General features: G+C 44.5%; 1 protein-coding gene across 1 annotated transcript in view; it reads right to left on the minus strand.

Annotated features, from left to right (window-relative positions):
- LOC139155338 (low-density lipoprotein receptor class A domain-containing protein 3-like) overlaps nucleotides 1-16,292 on the minus strand; it is a 110,613-nt gene that overhangs the window by 73,747 nt on the left and 20,574 nt on the right. The window contains exons 2-3 of the mRNA XM_070730472.1: nucleotides 14,524-14,649; nucleotides 4,605-4,739 (exon numbers count right to left, since the gene is read on the minus strand). Coding sequence (XP_070586573.1) covers nucleotides 4,605-4,739; nucleotides 14,524-14,649 — 261 coding nt within the window. The remainder of the gene's footprint in view (nucleotides 1-4,604; nucleotides 4,740-14,523; nucleotides 14,650-16,292) is intronic.

The following is a 16,292-nucleotide window of genomic DNA, read 5'->3' on the forward strand; positions in this document are numbered from 1 at the left end:
CGTGCAGTGCCGCAACTTCTGCAGCTTGGGCAACTCAATGCCCTCTGGAGGAGCTTTGCCAGGCTGCCACCTGGACATCTCCATCCCAATTCATTAGGCACTATAAGATTGACAAGTATGCCTCAGCAACAGCCACTTTTGGCCGCAGGGTACTCCAAAGAGTTATTGTAGCAACTTAATTTTTAACAAACAAATGAACTAACTAACTTGATCGATTGATTGTATATGCCGCCCCGTCCAAAGACTCAAGATGGTTTACAATGTATAAAAGAACAATAAAAATATCCTAAATCTGATTTTAAAATTAAACTAACTAATCTTTATTTATTTATTTATTTATTACTTAGATTTGTATGCCGCCCCTCTCCGAAGACTGGGGGCGGCTCACAACACGTGGAAACAAATCATAAATAATCTAACAAATTTAAAATTAAAAGATTTAAAAGACCCCATATACTAACAGACATACACACAAGCATACCATATATAAATTAAACATGCCCGGGGAAGATGTTTCAGTTCCCCCATGCCTGACGGCAAAGGTGGGTTTTAAGGAGTTTACGGAAGGCAGGAAGAGTAGGGGCAGTTCTAATCTCCGGGGGCAGTTGGTTCCAGAGGGCCGGTGCCGCCACAGAGAAGGCTCTTCCCCTGGGGCCCGCCAACCGACATTGTTTAGTTGACGGGACCCGGAGAAGGCCCACTCTGTGGGACCTGATCGGTCGCTGGGATTCGTGCGGCAGGAGGCGGTCTCGGAGATATTCTGGTCCAATGCCATGAAGGGCTTTAAAAGTCATAACCAACACTTTGAATTGTGACCGGAAACTGATCGGCAACCAATGCAGACTGCGGAGTGATGGTGAAACATGGGCATACCTAGGTAAGCCCATGACTGCTCTCGCAGCTGCATTCTGCACGATCTGAAGTTTCCGAACACTTTTCAAAGGTAGCCCCATGTAGAGAGCATTACAGTAGTCGAACCTCGAGGTGATGAGGGCATGAGTGACTGTGAGTAATGAGTCCCGGTCCAGATAGGGCCGCAACTGGTGCACCAGGCGAACCTGGGCAAACGCCCCCCTCGCCACAGCTGAGAGATGTTTTTCTAATGTGAGCTGTGGATCGAGGAGGACGCCCAAGTTGCGGACCCTCTCTGAGGGGGTCAATAATTCCCCCCCCAGGGTAATGGACGGACAGATGGGATTGTCCTTGGGAGGCAAAACCCACAGCCACTCCGTCTTATCAGGGTTGAGCTTGAGTCTGTTGACACCCATCCAGGCCCCAACAGCCTCCAGGCACCGGCACATCACTTCCACCGCTTTGTTGACTGGGCATGGGGTGGAGATGTAAAGCTGGGTATCATCCGCATATTGATGATACCTCACCCCATGTCCTTGGATGATCTCGCCCAGCGGTTTCATGTAGATGTTGAATAGCAGGGGGGAGAGGACCAACCCCTGAGGCACCCCACAAGGGAGAGACCTAGGAGCCGACCTCTGACCCCCCACTAACACCGACTGCGACCGGCCAGAGAGGTAGGAGGAGAACCACTGAAGAACAGTGCCCCCCACCCCCAACCCCTCCAGCCGGTGCAGAAGGATACCATGGTCGATGGTATCGAAAGCCGCTGAGAGGTCAAGGAGCACCAGGACAGAGGATAAACCCCTGTCCCGGGCCCGCCAGAGATCATCCATCAACGCGACCAAAGCGGTTTCCGTGCTGTAACCGGGCCTGAAACCCGACTGCTGGGGACCTAGATAATCGGCTTCTTCCAAGGACCGCTGGAGCTGGAGCGCCACCACCTTCTCGACAACCTTCCCCATAAAGGGAAGGTTGGAGACTGGACGATAGTTGTTAAGCACAGCTGCGTCCAGGGAGGGCTTCTTGAGGAGGGGGCGCACGAGCGCTTCTTTATAGAGTGATGGAAAAACTCCCCTCCCCAAGGAAGCGTTGGTAATCTTATGGGCCCAGCTCTGCGTCACCTCCCTGCTGGCCAAAACCAGCCAGGAGGGACACGGATCCAGTAAACAGGTGGCGGAACTCACAGCTCCAATGGCCTTGTCCACTTCATCAGGTGTCACCAGATCAAACTCTTCCCAGACAGGTGGACAAGTACGTGCCCCAGTCACCTCGACTGAGGCACTCGTTATCAGTCGACTCTGTTTTACAATTGGAGTCGAGGTCGGCCCGGATCCGAGCGACTTTATCAGCGAAAAACGTGTTAAAATCCTCGGCACTACTCAGCAAGGGCTCCCCAACTCCCCCCTGGTTAAGAAGGGAGCGGGTCACCCTAAACAGAGCGGCCGGGCGGGATTCCGCTGATGCAATCAAGGTGGCATGATACGCGCATCTTGCCGCCTTGAGCGCCACTTTGTAAGTCTTAATAAAAGCTCTTACAAGTGTTCGGTCAGATTCAGACCTACTCTTCCTCCATCGCTTCTCTAGACGTCTCTTTTGGCGTTTCAACTCCCGGAGCTCCTCGTTGAACCATGGGGCTCTACAGGGTCTAGCGCCACGGAGAGGTCGCAAAGGTGCAATCCGGTCAAGAGCCCCCGCCGCAGCCCTGTTCCAGGCCTCTGCGAGAGACTCCGCTGAACTGTGGACGAGTGCCTCTGGAATAACCCCAAGCGCCGTTTGAAAGCCCTCTGGGTCCATCAGGCGTCTGGGGCGGAACATCTTCATTGGTTCCACCTCCCTGTGGGGGAGGATTGGAGCCAGGAAGTCAAGCCGTAGTAGAAAATGGTCTGACCATGACAAAGGCAATACTTCTAAGCCCCTTAGTCTCAGACCATTACTCAATTGCTCGGAAAGGAATACCATGTCAGGTGCGTGCCCTCCCTCGTGAGTCGGACCCTGTACTACTTGAGTCAGGTCCACGGCTATCATGGTGGCCATGAACTCCTGTGCCAACCCAGAGGTTTCGCCGAGTGACGGCAGGTTGAAGTCCCCCAGGACGATGAGTCCGGGGAACTCCACCGCCAACCCGGCTACCTCCTCGAGTAGCACAGGCAGGGCTTTTGACACGCAGCTGGGAGGCAGGTACGTGAGAAATAAGCCCACCTGAACCCCTAAGTCCAACTTCATCAAGAGAGACTCGCAACCCGCAATTTCCGGAGCAATGAGTCCACGCAGGCAAAGGCTCTCCCTGGCTACAATAGCCACTCCTCCCCCCCTTCCCTGGGGTCGAGGTTGATGCCATATCTGAAACCCGGCTGGGCAAATTTCAGAGAGAGGAACACCTCCCTCCGGGCCCAGCCAGGTTTCAGTAATACATGCCAGGTCGGCCTCCTCATCCAGGATCAAATCCCGGATGAGGAGAGCTTTATTTACTACCGACCTGGCATTCAGCAGCAGCAACCTGAGCCCAGGGCCAGAGTTACACTCACCACCAGTACCCAAGATTGGGCTCACAGAGCCAGAACAAGGGACCGTTATTAAGCAACGGTCCCTCGTTCCCCTGGAACGGCTAACTCTGTGGCCCCCGCCATATCTGCCAATCTAAAATCCCAATTCCTTAAAAACCAATCACTCTCATTCAGACAATCAAAGATACATTCCATTCATCAGCCAGGGGTAATATCTAATGTCCCCAGGCCTGTCGACACAGGTGGGTCTTCAGGCTCTTGCAGAAGGTGGAGAGGTTGGGGGTGGTACAAATCTTTGGGGGGAGCTGCTTCCAGAGGACCGGAGTCCCCACAGAGAAGGCTCTTCTCCTAGGCCCCACCAGACAACATTGTCTAGTTGACGGGACCTGGAGAAGGGCGATTCTCTAGGACATGACCAGTCAATGGTTTCATGTGGCAGAAGGCAGTCCCGTAAGTAATATGGTCCGATGCCATGTAAGGCTTTACAGGTCCTAACTAACACTTTGAATTGAGTTCAGAAACCAATTGGCAGCCAATCTGCCTTGGAAACGGTCTCTGCGTGGGGCTGAGAGGCAAAAGGAAAGCAAAGTTGCTTCCTCCCATATTTGGGAATACCAGGGTTATTTGACAGTAAACAACCATATGGCTCTTCCTTAGTAAAAGTTGATTTGGAGCTTTTTGGAGCCTTGCAAGCAGAGGTCTACAGGTTCAAATCCTGGTAAGGATATGTCTAGCTGACAAGAGCATAACAAGCTCCAAATAGATCTATACTAGGTTCCCTTCCACTTTAGAAATTAAATTAAAAATAATGCAAAGATATACAGTAGTGTACCTCTAGATACGAGCTACTCCACATGCGAGTATTCCAAGTTACGAGCCGCGACGCGAGCGAAATTTCTGTTCGACACCCGAGCTCAAATTCGGGATACGAGCTGAGCTTCCACTAGGTGGCGCAAGAATCTCCTTGCTTCCAGTTATCTCAGCGCGAAAAACAAAGTCTAAACGCATTCGCGAGTTGATCGACTTACGAGCTCGGGTCTGGAACGAATTAAACTCATATGTCGAGGTACCACTGTACAAGACTCCCTTGTTCAAAAACTTTTTAATGCAATGGTACTTGTATGATACAAAAGACTTCACAGTTCCAATAAAGGCTAAACTCTTCTCCACTCCCCACCAATTGCACAATGTTAATTAAGAACAGGCATCTCAGTGTGAAAACCATTTTTTCAATTTTATACTTACCATGAATATTTCCACAGCTTTCTTCATCGCTGTTATCCTGGCAGTTATTTTGGTTGTCGCACATAAAGCTTTTATCAATGCACAGGCCATTTCTGCAGTGAAATCGGTCAGTAGAACACAGCAAAGGATTTGCTGCTGTGGAAACAAAAGCATATTTTATTGAAACTTGCAATTTCGCTTTGATAGACATTATTCCCAAGAGCACTTCCATACCATCTGTGCTGTAATTTTTTACCTCAGAGTCTTTGCTTTCCTCTGAACACTGTAGTGAGCCCAGTATCACAGTTTAGAAGCAGATAAATTGTGAGAGGGACAGTTTAATTTGGCTCATGTATTAGTGAATCAAAGATATAAAATGTATAAAGGATTTATAAAGGATTTGGCCAATGAAATATTTATATGAAAGGACAGAAAGATAATTTGACAGAAAGTAACCTCATACTTAACCCTTACTTTAACCACAGTTTCTAGTGCCAGAAAGAATAATAAACTAAAAAGAATTAGCATAAATTCCTTGTTTTGACCTCTGGAAAGTGACACAGAAGTTAAAAAAAACACTAAACAAAGGATATTATGCAAGTATATATTATTATTATTATTATTATTATTATTATTATTATTATTATTATTATTATTATTATTATTATTATTATTATTATATTTGTATGCCGCCCCTCTCCGTAGACTCGGGGCAGCTTACAGCAATGATAAAAACAATATATAATAACAAATCTAATAGTTAGAGTCTAAAATAATAATAATACATTTAAAAAGACTAAAAAGCAAGAAATCCCAAATATATAAAAACATACATACAGTCATATCATACATAAAAAACTACATAGGCAGGGGGAGATGTTTCAGTTCCCCCACGCCTGACGACAGAGGTGGGTTTTAAGGAGTTTACGAATGGCAAAGAGGGTGGGGGCAGTTCTCATCTCTGGAGGGAGAGGATTCCAGAGGGTTGGAGCCACCACAGAGAAGGCTCTTCCTCTGGGTCCCACCAAACGACACTCTTTAGTTGATGGGACCCGGAGGAGACCAACTCTGTGGGACCTAACCGGTCGCTGGGATTCGCTGGATGTATACGAATGTATGAGAGTATAAAAGGAAGATACTGAAGGCGCAGATACTACAGTATTTGACATTAACAGCACACCTCCTTACTTGCACATGATTTAGACAGAAATTATTTTACAAACCTTGATGTAGAAATGTGTCAGTGATTTGAATGTGTAAATGAAGTACGATGCTAAATCTGTAACCTCTAGAAATGAATGTCTTATGTGGTATAAGATTGTGATTTAGCAAAAGGAAAGGTACTTTTTGTCTCTACAAATGATTTAAAAATAAATGCTATGGTTATAAGACTTCACAAAGATGAATGCCTCCAAGGAAGTACTGTATGGTGATATACTTCAAAAATCCAAGGCATGTTTGATAACTATTAAACCAAAGTCTTAGCTAGAACAGGCATATGTAAAAAGAATTTTAAATATAGAATAATCTCCTACTGAAGAATGGGAAATTATGCACCAATTCCAACTATATATGATGATATGATATGACATGATCGAAACATTTAAATATATTAAAGGGTTAAATAAGGTCCAGGAGGGAAGTGTTTTTAATAGGAAAGTGGACACAAGAACAAGGGGACACAATCTGAAGTTAGTTGGGGGAAAGATCAAAAGCAACATGAGAAATATTATTTTACTGAAAGAGTAGTAGATCCTTGGTATAATAACTGAGGCCTTTAATCAAACATGACAGTTTAATGATAGGACGTGCCAACAGGGCAGGTACAGGCTTAAGAGCATAAACATGAATACACAGGCTTATATACAGCACGCCTTCTGAGGCAGCTACCAATGGATAAAGAGGAAAGTTCCCGCTTGTGAGTTGCTGAGCTTACGCGCCCAATCAGCACCCTGGAGAGGGATACGCGAGCAAGCTTCTGACAGCCGGCTGTTACTATGCGGACACAGCACTCCTACCCCTTCGGCTGATACAAACATAATCTTTCAAATATGACGGTCTGCGACAGATTCTCTCGGAGCGCCGGGGCTCTGCGGAATGTCCAGAACCGGTGTTCTCGGTCAGAGCCGGGTGGATGATTTGGGGAGTCTGAACCTCCTCCGCCTCCCTGCTATTGGCCGAGGGTGAATTTCCTGAACTCTTTTCCGTCGTGGGCGGTTCCTGAAAACACTCCCCCTGAAACTCATTGGGTTCCCGGTCTCCACACAATCCCTCTCTATTTAGCCTGACCTGATCCAGGTGTCTTCTCCATATTCGCCCGTCCCTCAACTCTACCTCGAACGAGCGAGGCCCCAGTTCCCTGCACACCGTGCCTTTTTCCCAAATCTTAGGACCCGAATAGGCGCGGGCAAAAAACGCATCTCCCACTGACACCTCTCGTCCTGCTGCTTCAGGCCATTGCACTGCTGCCGTGTATCCTGGGTGCAGCCTGTCAAGTATGATCCTTAACTTGCGACCCATCAAGAGCTCCACAGGTGTTCTTCCGGTAGTTACACATGGGGTAGTGTGTTGGGCTAGGAGCACATCAGCCAACCTGGCTTTCCAAGAATTCTGGGGCAACCTTTTGAGGGACTCTTTAATTGAACGAACTGCCCGTTCCGCCTGGCCATTACTGGCCGGATGCCAAGGCGAGGTTAAGGCATGTCTAACACCTGCAGTAGCTAAAAACGATTCAAAAAGGACAGATGTAAACTGCGGCCCATTGTCCGAGACCAATAGGTCCGGAAATCCATGCGTGGCAAATAGGGTCATCAGAGACTCTATGATGGCCTGCGACTGAGTGGATTGTAAATGGGCCACCTCCACCCATTTGGAATATGCATCCACAGTTATTAAGAACGTTTGCCCCATGAAGGGACCGGCCAAATCTATGTGTAAGCGCGTCCAGGGGCCGGAGGGCGGCTCCCAAGTCAAAGGTTCAGCACGGGGGGGCATAGACCTGCTCTCCTGACATACAGCACAGTCAGCCACACGCTGCTCCACTTCCTTATATAAGCTTGGCCACCATACGTAATCCCTGGCTAATCCCTTCATCCTCACGATGCCGGGGTGACCTTTGTGCAGCAGAGACAACACCTGGTTCCGCAGTTTACTAGGAATAACAACTCTGCCTCCCCTCAAAAGAACGCCCTTCTCAACTGAGAACTCAGTGCGGCAACGAAAAAAAGGAATGAACTGGTCAGCTGGGGCAGCGGGTGGCCACCCCCTCCAGACCCATTGCCTTACCTGGGCCAAAATCCGATCTTTTCCAGTCTCCCTGGACACCTCTGGAGCAGCTAGCATTAACGGCCCATCTGACAGAGCAAAAACGGAGCTGGCGGGCGCGGGGTCTGTTAACTCTTCATTTATAGGGCATCTGCTGAGTGCGTCGGCGTGCGCAATGTGGTGACCCGGCTTATATATTAGGGTATAGTTATAATTGGCCAAAAAAACAATCCAGCGCATCATGCGCGGAGACAACACAGCTGGGCTCTGGCGGTTACCTGATAATAACCCTAACAATGGCTGGTGGTCCGTTACTAACTCGAACCTTCTACCATACAAGTATTCGTGGAAACGGCGGACTCCCGCCACAAGGGCTAATGCCTCCTTGTCTATTTGCCCATAGTTTCTTTCCGCCGCGGCCAGGGTCCGAGAAAAAAACGCCAAAGGGGCCTCCGAGCCGTTAGGCAACCTATGGCTGAGGACTGCCCCCACTCCGTACCGGGAGGCGTCGCAGGTAAGAACCAATGGCAGACTTGGGGAATATTGTGCCAGGACACTATTTGAGGTGAGTATCCCTTTGACCCCTTTAAAAGAAGCTTCTTCCCGCTCCCCCCAGTGCCAGGCAGACCGCTTGTCCAGCAGCCTATGCAACGGTTCAGCCACCGAAGCCTTATGCGGGATAAAGACCGCATAGAAGTTTAAAAGCCCCAGGAAAGCCTGCAGCTCCTCCCTCGATTGGGGTCTGGGGGCATCCCAGATAGCCTTTGTCTTTTCCGGGGTAGGATGGATTCCCTTCCCATCAACCCTGAACCCCAGGAAATCAACTTCTGAGACCCCAAAGACACATTTCTTCGATTTGAGTTTTAGACCCACCTCCTGAAACTTGACCAGCACTTTTTTTACCCTGCGAAGTAGTTCGTCTTCGGAACTCCCTGAGACCAGGACATCGTCAAAGTAGGGTACCGTGCCTTCCAGCCCATACAATAAACGCTCCATTAATCCTTGAAACAATCCCGGTGCAATAGAGACCCCAAACTGTAGTCTGTGGCACCTGAAAACCCCCCGATGTGTGATAATCGCCTGAGTCTCTGCAGTTGTGGGGTCTACGGGGAGCTGCTGGTAAGCCTGGGAGAGGTCGAGCTTGGCAAAGAGCTTACCATTACCAAGAGTATGAAGTAACTGCTGCACCACTGGGAGCGGGTACGAGTGGTGAGCGAGGGCCTTATTGACAGTGCATTTATAATCACCGCATAATCTCAACCCCCCATCCCCCTTGAATGCAATGACCAGTGGGGTCTCCCAAACAGCCTGGTCAACTGGCTCTAATACCCCTTGGGCAATCAGCCGGTCTAATTCAGCATCAACTTTTGGCCTGAGGGGAATGGGCACCCTGCAGGGTTTCAGCCGCACCGCGGGCACTTTGGGGTCAAGGCTGAAGGAAATCGGGGTCCCGGTGTAACAACCCAGCTTATCATCGAAGACTGAGGGAAATTCCTTGGTAAGCTCATTAAATACAGAACCTCCCTTAACAGCGTTCACTCCCGAGACAGATAGCCCTAGAGACTTGAACCAGTCTAAACCCAGAAGGTTGGCAAATGGCCCGTCCACCACAATAAGAGGCAACTTCCCGGTGAATGACTTGAATCTGACAGGGAATCTTCCCTCCCCCAAAATCGGAATGGGTGCCCCTTGGTAGTCCCGTAAGGTCACTTTACATGGCTGTAGGCGATTCTTGCTCCAGCAGGGCATGCATCTCTTAATCGTGGCCCAGGAAACCAAGGAATGAGCGGAGCCCGTGTCCACTTGCATGGAGCAAGACGCGCTTCCCAGGCGAACCACCACGGAGATCTTTTCCGATGAATCCGACATTTTCCTCACATAAGTAGATGCTGGGCACGGGCAGCTATAAACAGCATTGCAGTCATCCCTCTTGGTGGAAGAAAATCTCCTTTGCCAGCGGGGATTGAACCCTTGGAACTCCTTCTGCTCTCTGGGGGCGGCTGGAGGGGACCTACGGGAATGGCAGACTCTCGCAATGTGGCCTCTGGTCCCACAACGCCGACAAGCCGCTTCCTTGAATGGGCAATTGGACCGATAATGGTTTCCCCCACAACCTCTGCAAGGCGAAAGAGGGGGACGGGGGCGGGTAACAGGAGGCTCACGTCCCCGAGAAGCCCCCAGCCGGCAGACTTCCTCCTCCTCAGCCTCGCTGCTGTCCTCCTTTTCTGCAGCGGTTTTAGGTTTCTCCGGCACAGCTGGCCCTTTGACCGTAGCGTTCACGGAACTGTCCATGGCCGCCAGAGATTGTGTGGACAGTTCAAAAGCACGAGCTTCAGCTAATGCTGTTTGAAAAGTTAACTCTCGTGTAGCTAACAGGCGGCGTTTAAGGTGGCCATCCCGAACTCTGAACACTAGCTGTCCAGTAAATAATCATTCAGGTCTGAAAACTCGCAATATAAAGCTGCCCGGTGGAGAGCGGCCACAAACTCATTAATCGATTCTCCCTCCGCCTGGTTCCGTTGATAAAAGACGTATCTCCGGGCACAGCGAGATGGGGCTGGGGCATAATGGTCTTGAAGCATTGACAGGAACGTCTGCCAAGGCACATCATGAATGGAGACTGGAGCAAATAAAGCCCTGGCCGTCTCAAACATCTCGGGGCCGCAGAAACCGAGAAAATAAGATCTTTTGCGGTCCCCAGAAATCTCGGTATACCCATTCGAGATTAGAAAGCAGTCGAACCGGGCGATATAAGAGTCCCACGTCTCCCCTTGTGGGTTAAAAGGGGGAAAGGTAAGCTGCACAGACATATTCACTTACTGCAGATGTGGATGCGAGATGGAAAAGGCAGGGTTGGATTCTCGTCGCCAGTATAATAACTGAGGCCTTTAATCAAACATGACAGTTTAATGATAGGACGTGCCAACAGGGCAGGTACAGGCTTAAGAGCATAAACATGAATACACAGGCTTATATACAGCACGCCTTCTGAGGCAGCTACCAATGGATAAAGAGGAAAGTTCCCGCTTGTGAGTTGCTGAGCTTACGCGCCCAATCAGCACCCTGGAGAGGGATACGCGAGCAAGCTTCTGACAGCCGGCTGTTACTATGCGGACACAGCACTTGGAACAAACTTCCAGCAGACGTGGTAGATAAATCCACAGTAACTGAATTTAAACATGCCTGGGATAAACATATATCCATCCTAAGATAAAATACAGAAAATAGTATAAGGGCAGACTAGATGGACCATGAGGTCTTTTTCTGCCGTCAGACTTCTATGTTTCTATATATTCCAACATATTATATTCTTCTATACTAGTTTTGTCTGGTTTAAAACAGTCCAAAAGGCTGAATTTCTTCTAGCATTTTCTTTTGTATATAGGCACATATGCTTTCATACGACTTTGAGGATGAGAAAATTTCATCTATTCAAGAGGCTACAAAGATGTGTGTATGCGCACACCTTGGAGTCAGCCTTGACTCCTGGTGACAGCTTCCATAGTTCCCTCATTTTCTTAGCAAGATTTTGGAAACATTTTACTGTCTTCTTCCTAGGTTGAAAGGGTATGACTGCCCCAAAGTCAGCCAGTGTAAAGATTCTCAGTTTCTAGGCTGATATCTTAACAACTACACCAAACTAGCCTTCCAGAAAGATATGTACAACAGTGGTAAACAACCACTATTCTCTTCTACTCACTCTTGATCCCAATAAAGAGTTACTCTCCAGTTATCTGTAGTGGGTAATCTTAATTCTACATGTGATTGCTTCCATACTGAATATAAACAATATTTTAAATGTTGATCTGCAATGACTCTTTCTGTGACTAATCTAAATCATTCGTTTGTCAATATATAGAATTGAAACACCAACAAGCAGCATGGCCTGCCATCTTTAACAGCATTCATATTTTATAATTGTTAAGAGATACAGCCCAATCCCAAAGCAAGACATCTTGGCATTCAGAGATTGATTTTGCCTCATAGAAAAGTATATCACATCTTTTAATATAGAAAGAAATGAGATGGAAAGTTGTTTTTTGTTGTTATCCTCTCTGTTATTATTTATCTTATTATATGTCAAATGCATCAAATTACTTCAAGTTTCAGAAGTGAATTTTCCATCATACCATTCTTCTACTTAGGAAACTGACACTTCATGCAGACACTATGTGACAAAAACTGAAGATTTGTCAAACCCCAGGTTTCTGTCCCCATACCTATTTCCCCCCCTTTCTCTTCTGGGAGCTTTTGTCATGACCAGGTCCAACTTAGAGGACTTTGAGTAGTCCATTTTGGATTGGCCTGAAGGAGCTCAGAGAATTTAAGCATCTGAGATTGATTCATCTGGAAATTATCAGAAACAGCTGTGCTTACAGTCAGAGATCACCTAGTTTTAAAGCATGCCACATGTAATGAGAACATACCAATGATATTTGGCATGTCTCCTTGAATGCCAGGGGTATTCTCAGTTTTGCTTAGTTTCACCAACATGTGACGTATTTAAGATCCTCTGATAGTCTGGTTTCCTTCATTGGAGGGAATTGTTCACCCATGCTGAAATCTTGACATTTGTGTTCCTGAAAATCTCTCACCTTAAACCTGGACCAACTGATGACCAGGTTTAGTGGATCATGGCCTAACTATGATTCTACCCTTGATTCAGACTTCGGCTGCGGAAACTGCTTACAGGTTGCCACTGCTGGGCAGGTGGATTAAAAATAAAATAATGAAATGAAATGAAACAAAATGCTAGAATGAGATATGTAAGGAACTATTACTGAGGATAGCAAAGTGTTTTAAATTCCAGCGGATTTAAACTCAGATTGCCAATTATGCTGTCAGGACATTTGCTTTGCATTCATAAAGGTCTGCTTCAATCTTGCTGGAAATGTCTTAAGCTTGAAACAGCTTGCCCTTTTTCTGTTCATTTTACAGAAACTTGCACAGTATTGTTATTCTTCTATACTTATCAAATTACACAGATCAAATTTACATCAGATCAAATTTACATCATTCTATTCTTCTCTGTCTCTTACAAACCTAACTCATGAAGTCATCAATCTTTATTCAGTAGTTACAAAGTTCACCAGGTACGGATTGTCAGTTAAGCAGGTGTGACTCATGCCCAACTATTATATTACTGTCTCTAGTTGTCAGTTTTTAAACTTTATATTGCTCAACTTAATTTTAATTTTATTTTTCCTTAGATAGTATATTATCTCATCATATTTTATTCATCTTGTGAATTTTAACTAATAATTAATTTTAGTTAACTTATGGTTTTTCTTAATTATTAACTTTATGACAACTTTATAACTTTTACCTTACCACTTTAATTCAATACTCATTGTCCGCACAAATTGTAAGCAAATGCACTTCAATGTTGTAATTACTGGTTCCACAGTCTCTTGATTTTTAAATAATTGCATTTGTTAACCAATCCAATCATATGGCATTTGTCAGTGCTTGACAACATAAAAATAAACTAGATATACAAGTAATAATAAAACTGCACCAAAAATATATAGATGTATGGAAGAACTTTCATGAACCAAAGCAACTTAAGCTAAAACTCATCAGAAAAAGGTTTTATGAATACAAATGAAGGGAAGATGTTTTCTGACCCTTCAAAAGTATATTTGATAATATGGGGGCTGTCATAGTAATATTGCTGATACAAGACAGAACAATGAAGATATTTTATTGTACTGTATAGTTCAAAATAGGGACCCTTTACCATATAGAATTTAGAACAACTGTCTTGAAGTTGAAATGACTTATGAAATGTTTCACATCTCCACTAATGATTACTGCAGGTCTTGGTTCCTCTTGTTAACTTACAAAAAAAAAGTACGGTCATCTATCAAATGTTCTTTTAAAGCAACAACTCTGCGCTCTCCTCTAGCAAGAGATTGTATCCCTAAAATATTACTGTGAATGTGATTAAATCACAGTCAAACCCTCTGCTTTTTCTCCCCTTGCAGCTGCAAATGCACAATTATTTGGGTCACAGCATTATGAGATCTATTCAACCACCTGCAAAAAATAACTTTTATAACTAGCTGCAGGAAAGAACATAGCGATAAAAGTTTTTCTTTTGTAATTTCCTCCTTATCAGAAAATGAGAGAAGGCTATAGCTAAAAAATTCATGATAGCATGCTAACCTCAGCTTAAGAATTCATCAGAACTGGAGAACTAACAGCTGGAAGTCTTGCTTTCTGTATCAATTCCCCATTAAATAACAGGCGCTTCATGTTTCCATCAGTTTTTCTAATTCTAGTTACCATGTTTATTACATACAGAGCTTCCATAAAAGAGATTTCATACTTTTATTGGAATTTAGATACAAATGTTGTGTTAAATGGCTTTCATTTTGCTGGATTCCTCCCAGAATACTATAGTAGATGCCAAGCTAGAATTGGATAGGGGAGAGGAAAGAGTGGGATAAGATTCAAACCTTTTCTATAAGTTCAATGGGTTCCCAGCCCAATTTACCTAACAGGATTATTTCCCCCACCATACTGAGATCACAGAAGATAAGTGAAATTAGTCAATCAAGTCTTCCAATGAAGAGTTTTAAATATTTATCAAGTTTTGTGCAACATTTCTTTTAGATATAGCCTTCAGGCAATGGTACAGATGATGCAACTCCTTTAAGTAGTAGATACTTACTACAATTTTCTTCATCACTGCCATCAGGACAATCTTCAAAACCATTGCATCGGAAACGGCCAATGATACAATGAATTCCACTGGAACATGGGAAGAAAGTGGACCCACATTTAGATTTTGCTTTTGCTGGGGAAGAAGAAATGAAATATTTATAAAACTAATCTATAAAAATAGTCACAAACCTCTCAAATTTATATACTTGACAAAACTCATTAGAAATGTTTTACAACTTGGCCAAGAGTTTGATGTAATCTTTATTTCTGCTTGGATTATCAATGCTGTACAGTTCTGAAAACAATTTTCACTGTGCAGTCTTTGATGCTCTCTGAACTTGGTTGTTTGTTTGCAGACATTTCATTGCCCAATTAAGTAACATCATCAGTGCTAGTAAGAACTTGCTCCCCCATTGATATTCAGTAGCTTGCTCTGGTGGTGTTGGTAGGAGTGTAGTTTTCCCCTTAGTAGTTCTTTGATTAGAGTATTGATTTCTGCCTGTTTTTTGTCTGGTGGTTAATTGCTGCTTGTTAGATATGTGTCCTGGTCTTTTTGTTTTCTTGTTAGCATTTCTGTTGCCTCTTGAATGGGATGGACATATAGTTTATCTTTATGTACTTATTGATGGCTGATTTATTAGCCAATTATCAGATGATTCATCAGATTATTTGTATCAACTGAATACCAAGTTCCTAGAGTTTTTGGATTTAATTTCATTTAGAATGCTCATGGTATCTAGTTACTCCATACTAGGTAGCATTGATGATGTTACTTAATGGGGCAATGAAATATCGGCAAGCAAACAACTGTAAGAATGTTTGTATCTTATTATTTAAGATCTTACAAAATTTTCATTTCACAGAAACTAAGCATGCAAGCATTACTAACATTAATATATGAACTAGTTATTAGTAGGCCTTAAGCATTCTGATTTTCACACTTGGTACTGCTTTCTAGTAAGTATAAGGAGAAGCCAACCTTTTTGTGAATTGCAAAGCTAAGAGAAGATTTTCTGGCAATTGCATAGGAATCTTTGCCAGCTGTATACCTCCAAGAAAAACTGTCTAAGTCTGTCTAACATATCCAAGTTAGCTAAAGAAATATATACTCTGGCCATTTTAATTTCCTGTGTGTGTGTGTGTGTGTGTGTGTGTGTGTGTGTGTGTAAAAGAAAGGAAAGGAGGGAGAATTGTTAATAAATCCCATTTCTATCTAGCCATAAACACACTTAAATTTTGTTCATTTTGCTTTTGCATGCAAAACAACAATATTTACAATTCTTCATTGCAACATTCATTTTCTATGATATTTTTAGACTTCTGATTAACAGTAGTAATTCAAAGATAAAATTTGCACAGACCAATTCACAAATCTACTGTTTCTTGAACAAGGCACATTGATGAATCATATACACAATGTATCTTTCCTGGAAGATGAATTCTCTAAATAGCAATATGCTATCATTCCGTAGTGTTTCAAACTCATACATTTCTCTAAGCTTCTGAACCAAGCTTTATTTTGCAGACCTTTTCGTTTCTTTAACTGGGTATTTTTTTTTAGCATAAACTCACTATTAGATATTAATCCACTTAGATAAGTTGGATGTAATTGAATAATTGTGATTTCCATTGTAATGCAAAGGTGAGAAATTGTGCATGCAGATAATTAAATTCTCCAAGGCCATAATCAGAAACCCAGTTTGCAGTCATGGCATTGAAAACTGCAAAAGATCCAGAGTATATTACATTGGTAAATAGTTTTCTCACACCAATGAT

Source organism: Erythrolamprus reginae, unplaced genomic scaffold (assembly GCF_031021105.1).
Source record: "Erythrolamprus reginae isolate rEryReg1 unplaced genomic scaffold, rEryReg1.hap1 H_10, whole genome shotgun sequence".
In the NCBI taxonomy this organism is placed as follows: domain Eukaryota; kingdom Metazoa; phylum Chordata; class Lepidosauria; order Squamata; family Dipsadidae; genus Erythrolamprus; species Erythrolamprus reginae.